The sequence below is a fragment of the Phyllostomus hastatus genome, unplaced genomic scaffold (assembly GCF_019186645.2).
Source record: "Phyllostomus hastatus isolate PE091 unplaced genomic scaffold, TTU_PhHast_1.1 phas_scaffold_585, whole genome shotgun sequence".
In the NCBI taxonomy this organism is placed as follows: Eukaryota; Metazoa; Chordata; class Mammalia; order Chiroptera; family Phyllostomidae; genus Phyllostomus; species Phyllostomus hastatus.
In genome coordinates this window covers 28,245,696-28,266,125 of record NW_025334037.1, presented here as the reverse complement: position 1 = coordinate 28,266,125, position 20,430 = coordinate 28,245,696, and the positions used below count along the sequence as shown (strand labels likewise).

General features: G+C 57.1%; 1 protein-coding gene across 6 annotated transcripts in view; it reads right to left on the bottom strand.

Moving 5' to 3' along the window:
- The window catches only part of DGKZ (diacylglycerol kinase zeta), a 41,213-nt gene extending 20,987 nt beyond the window's left edge, over positions 1-20,226 (bottom strand). For 2 of the 6 annotated variants that reach the window (XM_045825133.1, XM_045825134.1), the window contains exon 1: positions 20,000-20,226. In XM_045825133.1, the coding sequence (XP_045681089.1) occupies positions 20,000-20,211 (212 nt within the window). In that variant the 5' untranslated portion in view covers positions 20,212-20,226. Of the gene's footprint in view, positions 1-8,365; positions 8,722-10,826; positions 11,018-19,999 lie in introns of those variants that run through there. The other 4 variants (XM_045825136.1, XM_045825138.1, XM_045825135.1 and 1 more) reach the window with 3 other exon arrangements.
- Positions 20,227-20,430: the final 204 nt, after the last annotated feature.

Genomic DNA, 20,430 nt, shown 5'->3' with positions numbered 1-20,430 from the left:
AGGCGTCCGCTCCAGGCCCGCACCCTCGCCCCTTGCTGCCTCTGCACGTGTCTGTGGAGCAGAGCCCGGGGTCTCCTCGTGCCCATGCATGTGGCACCCGTAGTCTCTCTACTGGGAATGCAGTCCCTGCTTCCGCTTAGTGAACTCGCCTTCATCTATTTCCTCTCGTCTTTTCAACGTTGGCTCAGACCTCGGCTCTGCTGGAAAGTTCTCTCCAGCCGCCTTTCCCAAAGGGTTAGCTGCTCCCACGCGCGCGGTCCTCTTTCGGTTATTCTAGGCCATCAGCGCTGGTTTACACGCCCGTATCCCCAAGCAGACTGTGAGCCCCTGGGACTTGTACTGCTTGTAATTGCATCCCCAGAGTCCAGAAGTGCTGGAAGTGGCTTGAAGAGTGAATGGAGGGAAAAGTGAATGGTCCCGGCTCAGCCTCACAGATCAAGCTGAGAGCAGAGGGCTGCAGGCCAGCACAGTGGCCCAGCAGCCGGCCAGCTGCCGAGGCCTTCGTGCCAGCTCCGGGTGGGCAAGTTGTTGGTCTGGCCTGAGCTCTTGTGTCTCAGAGGCACACGCTGAACCTGACCCCTGGAGGGGGGTCTCCCTCCGAGTATCCCAAGCCCCTGACGGGAGTGTTACAAGCCCTCTGCTGGCCCCCATGTCCCTCTTCTCTTGTGACCAGCCTCTCTTGTTGCCTTCTCCTATGTCTGCTGTAGGCTGCCATTCCCCATCTGCCAGGAGCAGCACCCCCCCCATCCCTCATTCAAAATTTAACCTCCCTCCCAAACCTTCTGATCACGTTGCTTCCTTCTCCATCCTCTAGGAGATCTTCTCACAACCAGCTGTCAGCCCCTGGGGACCGACCCTGTTCCCAGGTTTCCGTGTACCCCACATAGGGGTTTTCCTGCTGGCTTTGAGGCAGAAACTGTGCCTAAAACCTCTCCTAGTGGTCTTTCCTAAGGATTTGGACTCGAAGGCCCAGAGGGGCTCTGCCTCTGATCAGCTTTATGACCTCAAGCCACGCCCCTTGCCCTGCCTGAGCCTCAATGTCCTCATCTGATAAGTGGGCGGGATACCTGCCATGTCTTCCTTATGGGAGTGTTACAAGCTTGAAAGAGAAAGTGTTTGTTCCTGGTAACCAATTCCTCAGTTTACCAAAACTTTAAAGAAAGAAACAAACTCCAGAGGCCTAAAATTTAGGACCACCACTTTGGAGCACAATTCAGCAACAACCATCTAAGCTGAAGACACACCACTCTGTCAGCATGCACTGGGGGGGGGGCGGGGGGCGCACCGGTGGGGAGGGTGCACCAGGAGATGTGGGCCAGAACAGTTCTGAAGGTTCGCTAGCATGGGCCACACAACGGCCAACAGCCTGATGCCCACTGAATGGATACCGGGCAGATAAAACTTTCTGTAAGCTTACAAACCTTCTGTAAGCTTGCACTCACAAAAAGGGGTAGTAAATGGCAGGTAAAGTAGGTTCTCTAGAGCTCATGTTTCAAGATAGTTAGGTGTCCAAAACAATGGGAAAACCTGAACTCAGAGTATGTTCAGTACAAGTGCATGTAAATCTAGTGGAAAACCATGCAAAACAGTACTATACGCTGCTGTGGACTTGTACCTGTGTAGGGAAGAATTTTAGAACAGCACGTGAATACAAACACACAGAAGGACCAGGCCTGTGGTCTACTTGGAGGGAGGGGGGGGCGGGTGCAGTGTGGGGGCCTCCAGCCCTATCTCCGGCGAACACGGCATAGTGGTTAAGATCTGACTGAGCTAACTGGTGGTGTGACACTACTCTGGGATTTTAAAAAATATTTTATTAATTTATTTTTAGAGAGAGGGAAAGGGAGAGGAAAGAGAGGCAGAGAAACATCATTGTGTGAAAGAAACATTTACGAGGGGCCTCTCGCACGCCCCCAACCGGGGACCTGGCCTGCCACCCAGGCATGTGCCCTGGCAGGGAATCGAACCAGCGACCTTTCGGTCTGTGGGATGATGCCCAACCCACTGAGCCACACCAGTCAAGGTTACTCTGCATACTTTTCTAATTGCAAAATACGTAATGCTTTAGAAAATACTTTAAAATAATTTTCAGAGAGACATCTGGGGGGACGACAGCTCTCTGCAGCTGCCGTGGGTCTCCCACGGACGGCATGGCACCGAGCGTGTTCCCCACACTGTCTGCCAGTAGAAACCCCACGTCATGGGACAGGAAGGAAGGTCTCCCCCTAAAGGATGCCTTCCAGAGGGGGGGCAGTGGGTGGCCGGCTGTATCAGCGGGGTGTCTGTGTGGGCGGGAGAGCAGGAACCAGCTTGCCCCCTTTCACAACCGCCCCCACCTCAGTGAAATGTCAGCAAGCTGGGGAAGGGGGGCGGAGAGACAGGCAAGCTGTTAACCCAGGAGATGCTGGGGCGTGGGCGGCGCAGGCCCCGGCTCCCAGACAGCTATTTTGGCATGTGCTGCGATTGGGCTCAGCCCGGGCAGGGGAAGGGCCTCTAAGTGGGAGCTCTGACTGGTGCTCTGCCAGCAGCAAGGGGGAGGAGACCGCCAAAAGCAGAGGGGAGGGCTCTAGGGCCCACGCTCTCTTTTCAGACTTCTCACTGCGGGGTGCTGGGTGCAGACAAGGCCCGTGCCCTGAGCTCCCCTCCTGAGCACCTCTCCCCAGGCCGCAGGCCACCCTCTGACCCCAGGGTGATCTCAGGGGCTCCTTGAAACACATCCCTTTGGTCTTCCACTCCCTGCACTTTGAAAGCAAAAGAAAAGGTCACAGACTTGCCCCTCCACTCCAGATCCAGCCAGGGAGCCACAGGACAACTAGTCTCCCTGCCCAAGGCTCTCCCCCAGCCCAGCCTGGCTCCCCCGGAGGTCAGGATCCTGGTGAGAGTTCTCCCTCAGGGTCCAGGAGCAGATCACTGCGTGGGTCTTACTCCACCCCTACATGAGACAAAATTCTCTCAGTCTCACGGGCCCTCACGCCCTTTGCCAGGCCCCACCACCCTGGGGTGGGAAAATTTTAAAAAGGAAGCAAAGAGTGCCAGTGAGCAGTGCAGCCTGGCGCCGTGAAAATGGCCCTGGGTCTGGGCTCCTGGGAGAGCTGGGAGGTCCTGGGCCACGCCTCTGACCTCTCAGAGCCTCAGTTTCTCCTCTGAAAAATGGGAATAAAAACAACTGACTATAAGGTTGTTGTGGGATTACACGAAACTGGATTTCAAAGCTTCTGACAACTGTTATTTGCCAAAGAAAGGTGTGCGGGCACGTCCTTCACCTGGATGCAGGGGTGCGTGGAGGTGGGTGGGGTGCCCATCTCCGCCTCCCTCCCCTCTCCCCGGGCCACAGGGCCCTTGGTCTCACTCAAACCTGCTCTGCATCCCTACCCTTGTCTCTGGAGTCGCAGCTGAGGAAGGAGGCAGAAAGGAACGATGGCAGCATGACAGCCCCTCCAGGGCACTGGTCACTGCGCTGGCCTATCCTTCCCCCAGCTGAGACTGCCAGCCAGGTCCCATGCTGAGAGCCACAGAGGAAGCAATCCAGGGGAGCAAAAAATGAGTGCTTGGTACCACTCCAACGTGCACCCCACTAGTCCCACCCAGGAGCAAGGGGAGCTGGTGAGCCTGGATGCAGGCAGAGCGGTCCCCCTTCTTATCCACACTCTCCCCTCCCATGCTGCCCCAGAGAACTGCTCGGGTGGCAGCAGCAGCCTCCAGGAGGAGAGGCAGAGGGCAGGTTGAAACGTGCCAGACGAGGATTTCTCAGAAAGCAGGAAAGGCTTTGAGATCCTGTGACGTGATACCAACTGACCTAGCCTTGGAGTCAGGGGACTGGCACTGGAGTCCCGGATAAACCTAGTCAGCTGTGAGACCTTGGCCCAGTCAAGGCCACCTCACTGGGACTCAATCTCCAGGAAGGAGGAAGGGTTGGGCCAGGTGACAGGGAAGCTCACGCTCAACCTGCCTTCTGCTACTTCTGACTGGCTCCACCCTCATAGCCAGAGTATCAGGTAACTCACGAGTAGGAGATGCCTGTAGGTCCACCCACAGACAGTCTCCGGTGCAAGTGGATAGCAGGAAGTAAGATCTCTCCTTCCCTGCCATCCCCAGAGTGGTGGCTGTTGCCCCCTTGTGTTGCTATGGGAAACTGCAAGGCAAGTTCGCAGTCAGTTTCTGGACCTTGAAACTGGCGTTTGTGAGGAGGGGACCTCTGCTCCAACTAGGGACCAGCCCAAGCCAAGCCTCTGGGCAGGCGGGCCCACTCACCTCCTCTTCTGCTTGGGTGGTGACTGGTGAATCCTGGAGAGGGCTCCAGGAAGCCAAGGAGGGCAGGCCTGTCTCTTTCTACTCCCCACCTCCAGCTGCCCAGCACCCAGGCTTTCTCTGACTAGGGTCACTCAGTCCTTCCTCCGCCTTGCCTGGGAAGACACCCACTCTTGTGCTCTCTTTGGCCAACTTGAGAGCCTGGGCAACTTCGTGTCCTGAGAGTTGACCTTTCTGGAGCATGGCACGGAGAGAAAATGATGAGAGGTGCCCACCTCCTCCTGGACCCGCAAGCCAGAGACTCTGACAGGCGTGTGGCAGCAGAGGGAAGACCGTGGCAGCCCTACCCCACCTAGTTCCCGACCTCGGCCAGCTCCGCACTGGCACACGACATTGCCCAGGGAGCAGGCTGAGTGAGGTGAGCTGATGCATGGCTCAGCCACTGAGGCCCATTTTTCTTCCCAAACTGGTGGGAACCCAGGCACTCTCTGTCTTGCACCTGCCTCCCTTGGTCACCTGGGCCACTCCCAGTATAAGCCTGAGCAAGACAAACCACTCAAAGAGGCTCCTTTTGCTCTAGACACGCCGGCGCCACGAACAGATACTCTCATCTCTGTGTGTGAGGCATCCCCTCTCAGTCATTGCAAAACCACCCCGACCTGGGACTGCTTCTGCTCAGGCTGCCCGGCGGGCACCCTCTGCCTGCCTGGAGTCAGGGACCATGCTCACTAGGGGCCATGTGGCATCACCTCTCAATGGGACCTATTGTTTCAAACCCGTTCCACAGGTGCATTTCCTGCCCGCAGGGAACGGATGACTTTGAGCACTAACGAAGGGCAGGGGTGCCAGAGCCAGTGAGCCGGCTCCCAGGGACTCTTCAGGCTGAGGCCCCTGTGTCTAGATGTTTAAAGGGCCAGGGAAGTTCTGATGCCCCTGGGGCGCAAAACCAGCTCATCCACAAGCTGTGTGACCTGCCCAGGATCAGGCTGCCAGGACCAGGTCAAAGGACAAGCACGTCCTCCCTCCAGTGGGCTCTGGAGAACAAGGAGGGGACAGAGTCAACACCCCTCCTCTTCGGACTGACCACCCCTTAGGCCAACAGAATGTGAAAGGTAAGCATGGAGGAAAAGGCAGATGCTCTGGGACTAGGGCAGGGCCCGCACCCCTTCTTCCGGGAGGGGGCTGGTGGTTGCCAGCAAGGACAGGAGAGGTGGGATGGAGCTGGGGAGAATCGTGACTCAGCTTTGTGTCTCACTGGGCTCAAGAAGGGGACAGGGTGGGCTGCTGCCTAGGTTTCAAGAAGGTGAAGCCAGTTGTGAGGGGCTGAGGTGGACTTGAAGGAAAAGCCTCTTGAGAAAGATGCCAAAGGGGCTGTTCAGAGACTGTTCTACCCGAGCGGACCAGGGAGGCAAACACCGCGATGCCCCACAGGTACCACCACTGCCCCTCCCAAGCCCGCAGCAGAGAGTGCTAATTGGTTATCCAGAGAACTTCCCCACTGAGCTGAGATGTGATGCAGACTTCTCAACACTGATTCCGTTGCCACCACCAAGGTATGTCATCCTTGAGGCTTCCTTCTAGCCACTGTCTACTCGCTCATTGTGCCCCTCAGGTTTGAGGTGTGTATGGGAGGGGAGGGGAGCAGGATGGGGAGGAAGGCAGAAGGAGGACACCCAACGAGAAGCCAGAGCAGGTTAAGAATAAGCACGGAGCCTGGGGAAAAGATGAAGGGGTGGTTTCAGCGGGAGCCCTGGGGACTTTTGCCCGAGACTGACAACCAGTAAAGGCGGCAGGACTAACTAAACAGTATTAAAGAGGCAGTGCCCAGGTCAGATGCACTGTTCCAAATGCTTGTCCTTGCTGCCCTCCCACCCCCCACCAATCAAAGCAAAGGGAGGTCAGCCCCAGTGGGCATGTGATTCTCTGAGCTCCCAGGCCTGTCAGGGAAAACTCTTTTCCTCCATTGCCCCCTCCCTGGCTCCACTGGGTTTTCCCAGCGTATTCGTTTCTGAATGCCCTCTGCCCCAGCACAGGGCTGCCACACAGGAGGCACTCCCTGCGTGCTTCTGGAGGTGCTTCAGGCCTTCTTCTCATTAAACATCCTACTGGATCACTTAGCAGCCCCAGGGTGATGTAATACTGTGGTTTGCAAACTTGGTAGCACATCAAAAACACTTGAGAAGCTGTGAAAAAAAGTCCACATCCCACCTCCAGCCACACATGCCAAAGGTAAGACCTAGGGAACTGTATTTCCTACAGGTTACCAGGTCACTGTGATGTTGTTTGAGGACCTGATATAGAAAACAGGGTGCGGGTTCTGAAATCAGACTAGAGTTCAAATTCTACCTCTGCCTCTTTTCTACGTGACCCTGGGAAAACAACTTACGTTTTTTGAGCCTGTGTTTTCCTCATCTATAAAAATGGAGAAATAACACCTATCCTGCTTATTTTGGAGAATTATGTAAAGGTATTTGTTGGTTTTCTTGCTTCTTGTTCTTCCTCCTGAATGTGCCTGAGGTCCCTACATCCACAAACCTGTGCCCTTCAGAAGGGGCACGGCCTGGGTCGGTCGGAAAAGCCCCAGACTCAGTGCCCTGTGGGCAGGGACAGGAAGCCTCCGGCAGAGCCCCTCCCTCCCCCTCTGAAGCCCGTGAACACTGGAGGCTACATCCTGCAGGGCTGGGTGTAAACTGCTCGCTCCATCTTACAGCGCTTTGGGTGACAAAACAAGAGGTAGTGGAAGGTTTGCTCCCGTCCCCATTTCATATGACACTGAAGTCCCCATGGCTTCACAAGAGCACACGGAGCTCCATCTGCCAGTGTGGGTGTGCTTGGCAACACAATGCAGGTGCAAAGAGCAGGGCCCTGGCTAGGGTGAGGCCGGCGGAGGGCATAGGTAAGCACTACGGGGATGCCAACCAGCACAACAGGAGAAGAATGCCCACGCTAGTGGTGGTAAAGTCTATCTTGGGAAGAGGCAGGGTAAAGCTCAGGGGGGCCAAATGCCACGAAACCTGGGCAACTGAAGGAAAGTGAGCGGGAGGCCTTGGGCAGACTCCAAGCGGTCAGAGTCCAGTATGAGTTGGCTTTGGGGTCCTTAGCTGATTGGCCGCAAGCTCCTCAGCCACTGGAGGGCAGCCGGCAGTCAGGAGAAAGTCCAGGGAGCCAGGTGGGGTACTCACCGGGCTCCACCTTCCCTCACCTTACACAAGGGCTGCACCAGCAGGAAGCGGCTCCCAGCCAATTCAGCACACATGACACCAACCGCCTGCACTCAATCTTTCCACACCCTCCCCCAGTTCCTCACCAGGGTCTTGGTCAAAGCCCTGTTACTGGCACAAGATGGTGACATTTGGTGTGCTGGGGGAGGGGGCAAGATGGAGCTTGAACAGTCAGCACAGATTCCAGACTGCAGCCCACCCCATCCCTTTTCCAGAAAGGAAGGACTGAAAGGTAGGGGGAGAGGTCCCTATGCCTAGCAGAGATAGAGGGTGGGGTCTCCCAGTTAATCATGAGTACTGTAGAACAGGTGGCCAGGCACCCCCAACCCCAAAGAGAGGCTTAAAATGTTGAGCGATTCAATCAGTGACCAGGGCTCCAGGACGGCCTATGTGCCCTGACAGTATCAGCAAGGCCATGTTCTACAGATGTCACGACGTGGTGGTAGGCAACGGGGCCTCACCAAGAGGTCCAGGGGGGCGGCCAGATTCCCCACCTCACCGGGCCAGGAGGCTCAGAGGGCGCCCTGTTTTATCAGTGCCAAGAAGGGGTGAGTGACCAGTCCTGGTGCTCTACCTGCTGGTGGCAGGGGGTTGAGGTCATCCTGCCTCCCTGCTGGAGAGTTGGAAGCTGACCCTGCCTGGGTACCACGCAGGAGGCGTGCTAAGTTGCCGGTGCCAGGGAATGACCCCCACTTGGTGCCAGTGCTAGGACATTGGAGGATGACCCCCACGAGGAACCCACGCCAAGACAGCCCGTACCACCGGTGCCCGTCGGAGACCTCCACTCCGTGTCAGCACTAAGTGGCCTGACACTAAGTGGCCGAGGAATGCCTCCCGGTGTCAGGCGCCGTATCCGCCAGGTGCCGCGGTGCCCTGCCCGCCGCCGCCCCGCTCACCTATGCCCGAAGAACCGCAGCCCTGGGAAGCGCCGCTTGCTGTGGCGCCGCGGCGTCTTGTCCGGCTCAGGACAGGTGTCGCGCTCGGAGCCGCTGGACGAGGCGGAGGCCGACTCGGAGTCGCTGCTCCGGGCCTCGGGGCTGCAGTCCCGCGGCTCCATCCGGCCCTAGCCCCGGCCGGCGGCGGGTCCGCGGGAGACGTCCATGCCGGGCCGGCGGCCGGGGCTCAACACGCCGGCTCCGCGCCGCCCGCCGCGGGCATGGCGCGCGCTCGCTCTGCCCGCCCCGCGCCGCGCGCCCCCGCGCCCCACACCCAGGTGCCGGGGAAGCGGCCGCCGCCGCTCCAGGAAGTGCCGCCAGCCGCGGCTGCAGGACCCCGCATAGCTGGCCGGGCTGCTGCCTGTCCGCCGCCGAACACGCCCCCTCGGTTGCGCGGCGGCACCCGCCCGCGGCGCCCTCTGCCGGCCGCCGGCCGCTCAGCAACCCTCCTCGGCCCCCTGGGGGGGCGGGGCCTAGGGCGGGACACTCAAGGTCCCGCCCCCAAACCTTCGGCAGGTCCGCCAGGATCCCACAGAATCTCCCCCCTGACACGGCCGCACTGCGCCCACCTAGACACGTACAATATTTTCCTCCCCTTAAGACCCCTCCCCCAGCAACAACGTACCCGATCGCTAGTGAACACCCATGAGGACGGCTGTCACCTTCTCCACTCCCACAGCCACAAGGAATAGACCCCTCTCTTGAACACCCAGTGACTGGCTCACAGACACTCATACAATCTCTGCCCTTACCCCCTTAGCTCTCCCAAATCACACACAAGGGAACAAAAGTCACACAGTGCTTTCCACATGCAGAACAAACACGCCAGTCACACAGTTACGTTCACTCACTACTCAAACCAAGACTTCCAACCCCAGCCTCTGACACTCAGAAATGTATACCAGGACCCACATTACACCAAAGTGACCCTTGCACACTCTAACAAAGAACATACACTTTTCTCATACAAACTCACCTTTCCACAGCTATTCACAGTTGATTCTAACCCTTTTGCACACTCCAAATAGCTGTCTTATTTCCCCAAGACAGTGTCCAACAAAACCTGTAGATCTCTTACATTATAGGAATCACCTGCACACTTTTTACACACTCATGAAAACACATACATAAGGACCACACTCTTATTCACCAACATGCACACCCACATAGAACATGCACACCTTTCTCCTGTGCACAAAGACCCCCAGAACAACAGTTATGCATTGCCACATCCCTCTTACACACACACCACCCACCGGAAATGGGCCTCTCAGACACACACACAGACACCTCTAGGTACCAGGGGTTGTCCCTTCTAAAGATGAGGAAGCCCTGGCTGGGTAGCTCAGTCGGTTAGAACATTGTCACAGTGCACCAAGGTTGCAGGTTCGATCCTGGGTCAGGGGGCACAAGTAAGAATCGACCAATGAATGCACGAATAAGTGGAACAACAAATTGATGTTTCTCTCTCACGCTCTAAAATCCATTTTAAAAAAGAAAATAAACGAACAAAGGTGAGGAAAGCAATCGGAGCCAGAGCAGTGGCCTGGGATGCCGCAGCACGCATGCAGGGGAGGCAGCAGCTCAGGCAGCTCCGGCAGCTCCGGTAGCCTCAGCAGGGCTGACAAAGGGAGGCCAGGAAGCTGGAGAGCATAGTCTTCCTCCTCCCAAACCCTGTCACCCTGATGCCCACATCAGCTGCCCGCTGTTTCTGTTCGTGCTCCTGTCTGCAAAGCCACATCCTGTGTCACCTTTACTTCTACCCTTTCCTCTGGGGGACTGGTTGCCCATTTTCCAGCCTCAGGCAGCCATGTATAGACAATGCTGGGAGCTGTGACCTATGGGAAAGCCTGCGGTTTTGAAAAATAGCCAGCACTCAGAAGCTTAGAACCTTCCAGCTTCCTTAAAGTTTCCTGTGGGCCTGGAGGTGTGGACAGGGAGGTGGGATACCAGCCCTCCAGCTAGCCTCAGGTGCCAGGATGACCAGGAGGACAGTGAAATCCCCAAGTGAGCCTCATGCTGTCCTCCTGGGGTGCATGGGCCCCTTTGGAAAACTTTTGACACCAAGTTCTGAGGGAGGAGACCAGAAACAGCTGAAGAGCCCGCTGAGTCTGCACAGCACCTTATAGTACCGACTGCCTTATTCCTGTGGGGACTTCTCTTCCCAGATCCCCCTGCTGTGAGTGCCGTCAACACGCAGCCTCCTGCGAACTCAGCCCTCCACCACACTGCCCCCAGCAATCCAGACATTGGGGTTCCCTTCATCCTGCCGAGAACCCCCTCGCTTTTTCTGAACCTCTGCAGAGCTGCTGGACAACGGGTGGGGTAGGTAACCCCGCTCCTGCCGCAAGCCCCATCCCAGATAAAAGAAGACTCATAGAGGGCTGGAGGTGCCCATTCCCGCGCCACCCTGAGTACCTACTGTGTCTGGGGGCTCTCGGCTGGGATCTGTGGCACGTCCCAGGAGCGGTAGCGCCACATCTGCCTCAGTGCCCCCGGCCTTTCCCCTTCTTCTGTCCCCAGCGCCTCCTCGGGGCCCAGAGCTGTGGCCTCATTGCAGCCTCCCTGAGTACTGTGGCCGGCCCCCAGTACGCTCATCCTGCCGGCGACTCTCTTCCTCTTTTGGCACTTCCTGACCGGGGGCCCTGCGAGAGGCCAGCTGACTGCCCCAGCAGAGGACCAGGGACCTCGCAGGCGCCTTCCGCTGGCTGGGGCAGGAGGCCGGCTGGAAGAGGAGCTGCGCGGGAGAGCAAGAGGCAGGTGAGGACAAGCCCAGCCCAACAGCCAGGAGACAGTCCCAAGAATCAGAGGCTGCTAGGCAGCCACCAGACCTGCCCAGGCTGGAATTTGAACCTCAGCCTCAGGCTGGCCTTCCTCTCCACTTTGCCGCTTGGATTTTCACCTCCTGGTCCTGCTGAGGTCTCCCGCTTCATCACAACTACCAGAGGCTCACAGCATCTAACAAGGGCCAGGCACATGGGATAGGGGCAGAGCAGAGAGAAGACCAGAATGGAGCTAGAAAATGTGGGCTTATCATGTTTCTGCCCCTTACCAGCTGTTCGACCTGAGTCAGGTCAGCTCAGGACCTTTCTGGGTCCACCTTGAACCTTTCTGGAACGAGGTAGAAAGTAAACTGATAAACCTGTGAAAACATGTGTCAGGGGGCTTTTCTGAAGCCTCACTTTTCCCATCTGTAAAATGGAAGGAGGGTGAGAGTCATAATTGAACTCATGGCCTTTGATGGGGTTTAAATAAGAGGTGAAAGGGTTTATAAAGTGAATTCATCCTATGACTATTTGTTGAGTGCCTTCTGTGCATCAGACATGGTGCCAGACTACACAGCAGTGAGCACAGAAGCAGGGCTGTGACTACAGAGCTTAGATTCTAGTGGGAGACATCTAGGAAACAAATAATATACGAAACAACGTCAGGTAATGGGATGTGCTATAGAGAACAAATGAGGCCAAAATGAAGGTGGAAGAAAATGATGGCATGGGGGGGAGTACCACTTTGGTAGGGGGATTGGGAAAGCGTCTCTGAGGAGGTGTCCTGGAGAACAGACCTGAGTGAATCAAGAGCAAATGACGTAACCGCCCAGGAGCAGAGCATTCGAGGTCCCGAGGAAGGAATGGGCTTGATGTGTTTGCCAAGAGGCCTCACTGTGCCGGACTCTGGGGCCGTCAGGAAGGTTTAATAAATACGTAGTAAGGCACACACTTACTCTTTGTTATTAGGGTTGTTTCTGGGTTGGAAATCGTACCTTCTTCCGGCACTCTTTAATCACACTGCTCTATAATGACTATTTTTGGGGAGATCTATATGTGTTTGCTACCCCAGGAAAGCTGTGAGTTTCTCGAGGACAGAAATGGTGTCGGTTCAGTTCAACAAACGTTTGCGCTGTGGCGCCTGCAGACATTGGAACGCACACGATGCCTTCCCAGCCCGCAGAAACCTCTGTCTGGTGCTATGATAGACTTCGTGTCCCTCATGACTGAATATAATACTTCTCAGCAGATAATTGTTTAATAAACTGGGCTGTGCCATGAATAATTAGTACTCCCATTGATAGAACAATAGCTAATATTTCTTGGACACTTCTGTACCAGAAACCTTTGGGTCCTTACAATGACGCTAAGAGGTAGATCCTGTCATTTTCCTTTTACATCTGGGGACACTGAGGTACAGACTGTTAGGCTTGTTTTTCCAAGGTCATCCAACTGACAACTGGTAGAAGTAAGACTCTGTGCCCTTCAATAAGACATTCAATTGCCCCTCTAGGGTTGGGGACACAGCCACGTGATGCCCCTGAGGCTTAGCACCAGCTTTTCCAGCAGCAGCCTTCCCTTCCAGCCCGTCATCTCTGAAGCCCTCTGGGCAGGACCTGTATGCTATGGCCCATCAGAAACTCTGCCAGCCAGGCCGAGGACTATTCTAGAAGGCTGTTGCAGGGCCCTGTGCTCCTCTCCCAGGGATTCTGCAAGTAGCTCGAGCAGTTAAACAGAGGAAGTGGGGCTGGGCCTGTTTTCCAGCTGCAGCTTCTGGCAGCTCTGGAACGAGCAGCAGAGAGCAGGAAATGCGGCTCCTGGAGGGGAAGCCAGCAGGCTGGAGGCTCTGCGAGCCACAGCGGACCTCCTGACTACTGCGGGACCGGATCGGGTCCTCCTGGGCCTGTCCTCCTCGAAGCTGTCTTGTCGATACTTTCCAGTTTGGGGGGAAGGGGAGGGCAAGGCTGGAAGGGACAGGTGCACAGGGCTGGGGAAGATGCCCTTGGCAGTTCCCAGGATGACATGCGCCAGCACTGGGGAGCTGGGGACCCCTCCGAATCCACCCAGATACACGCAGGAAGGAGAATCTAGGTGAGAAAATTATTCTGGGCTTTGTTGAGGCCCCAGAGGGTGAGGTGTTCTACTTTCTGTGGCCTGGATGATTAAGTGGGAGCTGGGGAAAAGAAATGTACCAGGGCACCAAACACTCACACCACGATCTGGACAGCTTCTGCTCTCAAAACCAGCCAAGCCAGCCTCCTTGGCCTGACCTTCAAGGCTCCTTATGTTCTGGTTTCTTTCTTTTTTCCCTCTTGTTCAGGCTTTCCCTGCGGAAAGAGATTTTCTTCCGCTCACACCAGCCTGGTGCCCCCTCACAGTAGGTGCACAGTTAATATTTCTTCCCTCTTTTTTCACACTTCCTTTAACATGCGCCCTCCTCACCCCTGCTGTGGCATTCTGCCTCTGCTGCTTCCTCGCCCTGTCGCCCCCGTCGGCTCAGCCCTGTCGCCCCCGTCGGCTCATAACGTCTCACCAGTCAAAACCTCCATCCTTCCAAACCCCAGTCCAAGAAGCAAAAGTGGAACGGTGAAGAGAGGCCCAGACCAGGGTCCATTGGTTCAAACTCCAGCCCTTCCCATGTGCCTGAGCAAGTCACTTAACATCTTGGGGCTGGATGAGGAACCAGATGATTTTAAAGGTCTCATTTAGCTCTGATAGTTTTATTTGAATCAGCTTCCTTGATCTCTGGGTTTTCACTCATTCCTTTGTGTGACAGTGTTTTATAAATACTCACTAAGAGTCAGATGCACTCCAGAGCCAGCACTCCCACCCCACTGATTCATCCCTGACACTCAAGTTCGTTGCCAACAACACCCCTGTGTCGGGTGACCTTTTGTGCTCTTTAGTCTTGTCTCCTTACAGGATTCCCGAGCTGCGTGTTGCTCCTAGCTGGCAAGTGTATGCTTAGTAACTTCCTATGGAAGTTGAAATGAGCGAACACAGGTGTCTGACAAGCTGAGCAGAGGGAGGGGAACTGGCTTCCTATTGGCACGAGTGGCTGTGGGGAGACATGGGGGAGTTTTTGAGTCTAAGTTCCTTCCCAGAAGCTAAGCCTGTGATCCCGGTACCTGCTGAAGCCCCTGGAAGCCATCCTAAGCCCAGGAGCCCCAGCTGATTGCCAGCCCAGCCCAGCCCAAGTGCTGGACCTCTGGCACCACCCCCACCCCCAACACAGGAGACAGAGGTCCCTGAGTTGGACTGCAGGTGCCACTAGCTAGCGATGGAAGGAAATCTGATTAGGCTCCTTCTGCATAGACTCATTAAAGTCACAAGCTGGAGGAAATCTGGAGGAGGGGCTTGAGACCCCCTCCTACTGGGGCAAGAGAGCTGCAGGAGCGCAGGAGTCAGAGGTGGACCCTCAAATCACCACGCTCTCTCTTGGCAACTGGCCTTTGGCACCTCCCAGGTCCCCGGGGTTGGAAGTGAGAGGAGTCTGAGGGGCTATCCCCTCCCTCTGGGTCAGCTGAGTGTGCCCTAAAGAGCCTCCTGCTGACCCCACACTGGTCTGTAGTGCCAAGCCCCCACTGCCCGCCCTCCAAACCTCCCCCCAGCTCCTGAACCCCGAAGCAAGCAGGACCACCTTTCAGCGGCCGCACCCCCTGTCCTAGTACCCCTCCCAGGAATATGTGCACTTAGCACAGAGCCAGAAGAAAAGATCCTTAAGAAACTCCACACTTGTAAAAGTAAAAAAGGCTGTGGAGTGAAACCCACCTGAGTTTGGATCCTGGCTCTACCGGCCAGTGGCTGTGTGACCTTGACAAATTGCTTAACTTCTCTGAGGCTCAGTAAGAGGCTGCCCAGGGGCCCTCAAATCCCCACCTACTCTATGCACGCTGCCTAGTTTTCCTTCCCCAAACATCTGTGGCTCTACAGCATCTGTAGGTCAGGCACAGTGGAGCCCAGCAGAAGCCATGTTTAGTTCCAGTGCCTTCCCCCGACCCACCCCTTTGGGTGTTTTTGAAGACAGGTCTTCCCCAGCCTGTGCTAACCGTGTCCTTGGGACCCGGACTCCTGAGCGGCTTCTACAAATGCCCTGCTCTGAAACGGCACTGAGGCGAAAACAAGGCTCCAGGCCAGGCTCTCTGTTGCCTGGCCCAAGGGCCGTGTTCTCAGCAGCACACCAGAGAAGCTGTTCAAATGCCTTCAGTCCTCCCAGAGGCCCTCGGAATGCCCACATGGTTTGTGCCTGCCCTCGGCGGGCGGGTGGTGGGGAGCACAGGCTGCTGGGGGTGGGGGACATGTCCCAAGCGCCCTCTCCGCCGTGTCAAAATAGGCCGGGCTAACATCCTCTCCCTGGGATCCTGATCTCTCGCTGCTTCCTTCAGGACGAGGCTGGCCCCACTTCCGGGCACTGCCCTACGTGGCCTTTGACTCACTTGTCAGCAAGAACCTCAGGTCCCTGCGGGGAAGGAGTTCCAGACGCGGCCTGGGCCCCGCCCTTCCCAAAGAAAGGAAAAGAGATAGACCCCCAGCTTCCGGCTTCCTCTGGCCTTGGGGCCCCCTCCTCCTCTCCACCTCAGCTCTCTGCCCCCGGTTTTTGCATTTTTAATTCAGGACAGAATGTGATCTCTTGCAGCTCCTTGCTTTATCCTGTTGCTATTTAAATTACAAATCGGCCCCATCTCCCTGTCACTCTTGGGTTATTTTTAGCTCCTGGTAAATAGCAGCAGGGAGAGTTGGATCAGGTGCCCCTCCCTGGAGGAGTTGTGTGCCCGCTGCCAAGTGCCTGCAGCAGGGGGCACTCTCCCCTGCCAGGTGTCTCCCCCGGCTGCTTCCCCCCAGCTCCTCTGTGGGGGTGGAGGGGGCAGGGGAGGACTGCAGGCTGAGGCATGCACACAAGCTCAGTCCCCGCTGTAAGTCTCCATTAAGCTCTTCCACCCCCAGGTCTCATCATCACCCATCGCTCGGGGCCAATCTCCTTCAGGGGCCTTGCTGGACCCCCAGACCCACAAGGAGGCCCACCATGGGGGTGGGGCGCAAAAGATCTTCTAACTTGTGTCCCAGCTCTACTATGAGTCAGGAATTGTGCATCACTTATCTTGCTGATCTCCCCAGCCACTCTTTTGTGTGGGTATTAGTGTCCCCGTTTTCCATATGAGGAAACAGGGTCAGGGGTGAAAGTGGCTTATCCAGCTAGGAAGGGGCAGGGCTGGAATTTGAACCCAGGTCTCTCTGACCCTGAAGCCTGCAAGCCTGTGTATTGCACTGCCTCTCTCGGTAAAATGCAGGTGGCCATTTGCCCAATGCCCAGGTGGATTCCCGATGCCAATGTCAGCTGTCTTTCCCCTGGGCTCATCCCGTCCCATCTACCGGATCAGGGGTTGGCAAACTGCCTCATGGCCACATGCAGTCTGCTGCCTGTTGTAGAGATGTGAGCTAAGAATGGTTTTTACAATTTCAAATGGTTGGAAAGAAAGCAAAAGAATAATATTTGTGACAGTGGCAATGAAATGAAATTTAAAGTTCAGTGTCTATAAATAAAGTTTTGCTGGAACCAGGCCATGCTCCTTCGTGTACATATTGTCGCCGGCTGCTTCTGGGCTACAATGGCAGAGCAGAGTGACAGAGAGCGTGTCACCTGCAAAGCCTCAACTACTTACTGTCGGGCCCTGTGATGGATCCTACTGTTGTCAAGGGAAGGGACTGTGCCCCATACTCCCGTGCCAGACAGTGTGGGGCCCAGGGCGAGAACTCCAGACGGAAGTGCTGGTTTTCCTTTAAGGCCCTGCTGGGGCCGCAGCCGCATCCAACACAGGGGAGCCCCCTGCCAGCCACACCCCAGTGGTTTGACCTCTTCACAGGGGAAACCAGTGGTTTCCAAATCTGCCTGGTTATCAGAATTACCCAGGAGAGGTTGTCAAAGTTGAGATGCCCAGGCCCAGCCCTAGACCACCTATATCGGGATCTGCGGGGTGGGGCTTGAGAGGTTATTTGAAAAGAAATCCCCCAAGTGGTTTGGTTAGGGAACCGCTGGGCTGAGCTCCAGAGGTCCAAGCTCTGCATCTCTGACTGGGCCTTTCAGACCGAACCCAGTGATCCTCCAGCCCCTCTGGCTTTTGCCAGGCTAGACACCACTCTCCAGGGGTCTCTTGAGTCCAACCTTGACACCTGAGAACTTCCTCGATTGTGTGGGACATACCTGTCCTCACACCCAGGCGCAGATGGAAGGTGTCCGCCTGCTCCCCTCTGCCTGCAAGAGTTTCTACTGGTGCAAACCTGCCACCTCTCCATTCACATGCAGCAGCTGTCAGGCTGGGGGCGGGGGACTTATTTTCCAGAAACTCCCCACATCCCTAAAAGCTTCTACTGTCCTGCGGACAAGCCCGTCCTCGCCTACGCAAGAGGCAGCCAGGCCTCGGTCCTGTTTCCAAGTCCACCCCTCGCCCTCAGATTTTTTTGCCCCCCGCATTTCGGTCCCTTTTCTCTCTGTGAAGGGCTTTCAGCTGCTTTTCTTAGCAACTCACAGCGGGGTGGGAGGTTCAGCTGTGAGCCAGAGCTGCTTGGAACGGTGGCAAGCGGAGGATGTGAAGAGGGCCACCGTGGGCCTGAGCGCTTGCCAGCCCTGGGCGGCCTGAGCAAGGAGAGCTTGCAGCGGTCATCAGCCCACTCAGAGCCGCAGCCTCGTGGGAGGGCTCGGCCAGATAGCACAGCTTGTTCCCTGGGCCTGGAAAGGTTTTGGAGGGCCCAGGGCTGCTGCCTCCTTCACAGAATTTCTTCTGCCCCCTCCCCAGGGGCCTCTCTCCTTGCCTTGCTGCCTTGTCTGGCTCAGGTCCTGAGCCCCGGGCTCCTGGCCTAACCCTGGTGTGAGGAGGTACCTTTCCTGACTGGCCCTGGGGTGGTGGCTGGGGCCTGTCCTGGTGTTATCTTCTGCAGGCCTCATGCAGGTGACTCAGAGGTCTCTGGATGCCTTCACAGCCAGAGACGTGTCACAGACAGGTCACCCTCTGTTCTTAGTGGCTGGAGGCTCCAGTCTGGGCTGTGCAGGGTCCTCCATTCAGGGACCACCCTGAATGGGAGAGTCCCAGTCCTTGCAGCTGCTTCCACGCACGTGTGTGTGTGTGTGTGTGTGTGTGTGTAGCCTCTTCCCTCTTGGCTTTTTATTTTTTCTTTGCTCCTCATCCTCTCAGGCTGTACCCCACACTGGCCTCCTTTCCAGCTTTAGATGCTGTCTGTCCCTGACCCACAGGGACAGGAAAAAAGTCCGAGGTCCCCCCATGCATTACAGGTGAAGACCTGAGGTCCAGAGAGATACTGTCCGGCGGGAGCACACACGGTGTGTCCCTGGCAGAAACGAGAATTCGAGCCAGGTCTCCTGATCTCCAGGCTAATATTTCTTCCAGGGTCGTGCATTCTTTGCCCCACCTCCCATCAGTCAGCCAGCCAGTCCCCTGTGCACTCTCTCCTCCCCCAGGGGACTGTCAGGGGCTCTTCTCTCTGCACCCAGAAGGCGAGGGACAGATGACGCCCTCCCCCCTGCATGGTGCTCTGGGAGAACTTGGTAAAGGAGCTCAGGGCACCTCGGGTTCCTTAGGTACCCCCCAAAGTGAAGGCAGGGCCCCTGGGAACCTAACCTATTTCCCATTTAGTCTGAGCATCTCACTTTGTGATGGTGAAGCGCCCTCCCCTTCTTCCCCCGCTTCCCCCAAGTGATGGAGGCCTGATGACTTCAGAGCCATTAAGAACATAAAGGCCCTTCGAGCTCTCAGGGCTGGGCTGGTTTTATGAAACATCTTCCCAGAAGTCCCAGGGAGAAGCAGGCAGCCTCAGACACTCCCCAAGTCCTCGTGGTTGTAAACAGACAGGAGAGTTAGCCTCTCTAACCAGGCTGATGGCGTCAAGGACTGTAGATGCCTCAGTGTCCCTGCTGGACCCTTCAAAGGAGGTCACTCTGGGCCGGGAGCTTTACAGGGGCAGCAGGTCCAAGTTCAGGCTGTGGTCTGAGAGAGGAGGGGGAAGGTGAGGGTTGCCTCTGCCCTGCCTCCCCCAGCTCCTCAGATGCCCTGTCTAGGGAGCACACTTACCCACCACCCTTGGGTGAGGGACAGTCCTCCCTCATCCCCTCCCAGGTCGTGAAAGTGACTTCTGGGTCCATCCTGGCTGATTCCTCTAGGGAACCCCCCAGGCAGAGGTGGCAGGACCAGGGGAGCTGGGGATCTTTCACAGGCAGAAGGCCATTTAATGAAGATGATGTCTTCAGGTGGGGGGTGCGAGGCTCAGTCTGCCACTGAGGATGCCAGTGAGGGCCTGCTGGGGCCAAGGGGTCCAGGAAGGGTTCCTTTCCCATCTCTAGGCAGCAGGGTCCTGGCTGGGGGGGGGGGGCGGAGAGGGGGGCAGGGAGCTGCTCAATCACTCCCAAAGCCAGAGCCTAGCACAGGACCCGCCCACAGGAGAGCTCAGGTAGGGCCTATTGAATGCATAAGGGGTCCCTCTTTCTCCCAGAAGGAGGGCCAGGGAGCTGTCCCAGCTGGCCCCAGCGGACCACGGTTTGTGAGGCTCGTGTCTTGGTTGGTGTCTCCTCACTGCCCGGGACAGTGCCTGACACGCAGTTGGCACCAGTAATTCCATGTTCAGTGACTGGGGCTTGCACGGTCCATACAGAGAAGGGGTCCCGGAAGCTCCCTCTGGCCCCGGGCACACGGAGGGCAGAGCCCCCTTCGTCGTCATTTCCCAGCCCTCGGCGTCAGGCAGCAGCCGGCGCTCGGCGAACGCCGACTGTAACGGGGCGGGGGGTGGGGTGGTCCTGCGCGCGCTCCCCCTGCCCCCTTCTTACCTGTAAGACACTTGCTTTTGCAGGTGCATCTGGCGGAACCGCTCCTCCACCTGGGCCCCGGTGGCCGTGCCCGGGGGTCCCTCGGGCCACAGCTGCGAGACCTCGGCGTCCTCCCCCCGCCGGCAGCGTCGCCGCACCACCTCCTCCTCCGCCGCCCGGCCGCCGCCAGCCCGGTCCCCGCGGGGCCCTCCGCCGCCCGGCCCCTCGGCCATCCTGCGGCTGCCCTCTTCCCGCGGCTCCTGCGGCCTTTCGGGGTCCCCGCTAAAGTTCGTGTCCCTTTCTTCTGGGCCCAGGGAAGCGAACGTGGAGGGAGGGGAGCGCTGGGTCCCTCGCGTCCCTCCCGACGCCCGGGCTCCGACGACAACGCGAGCAGCGAGATGCTGGGCGCTGGGCCTGGGAAAGGCGGCCGGGGTCCTCCCGCGCCCGGGGCG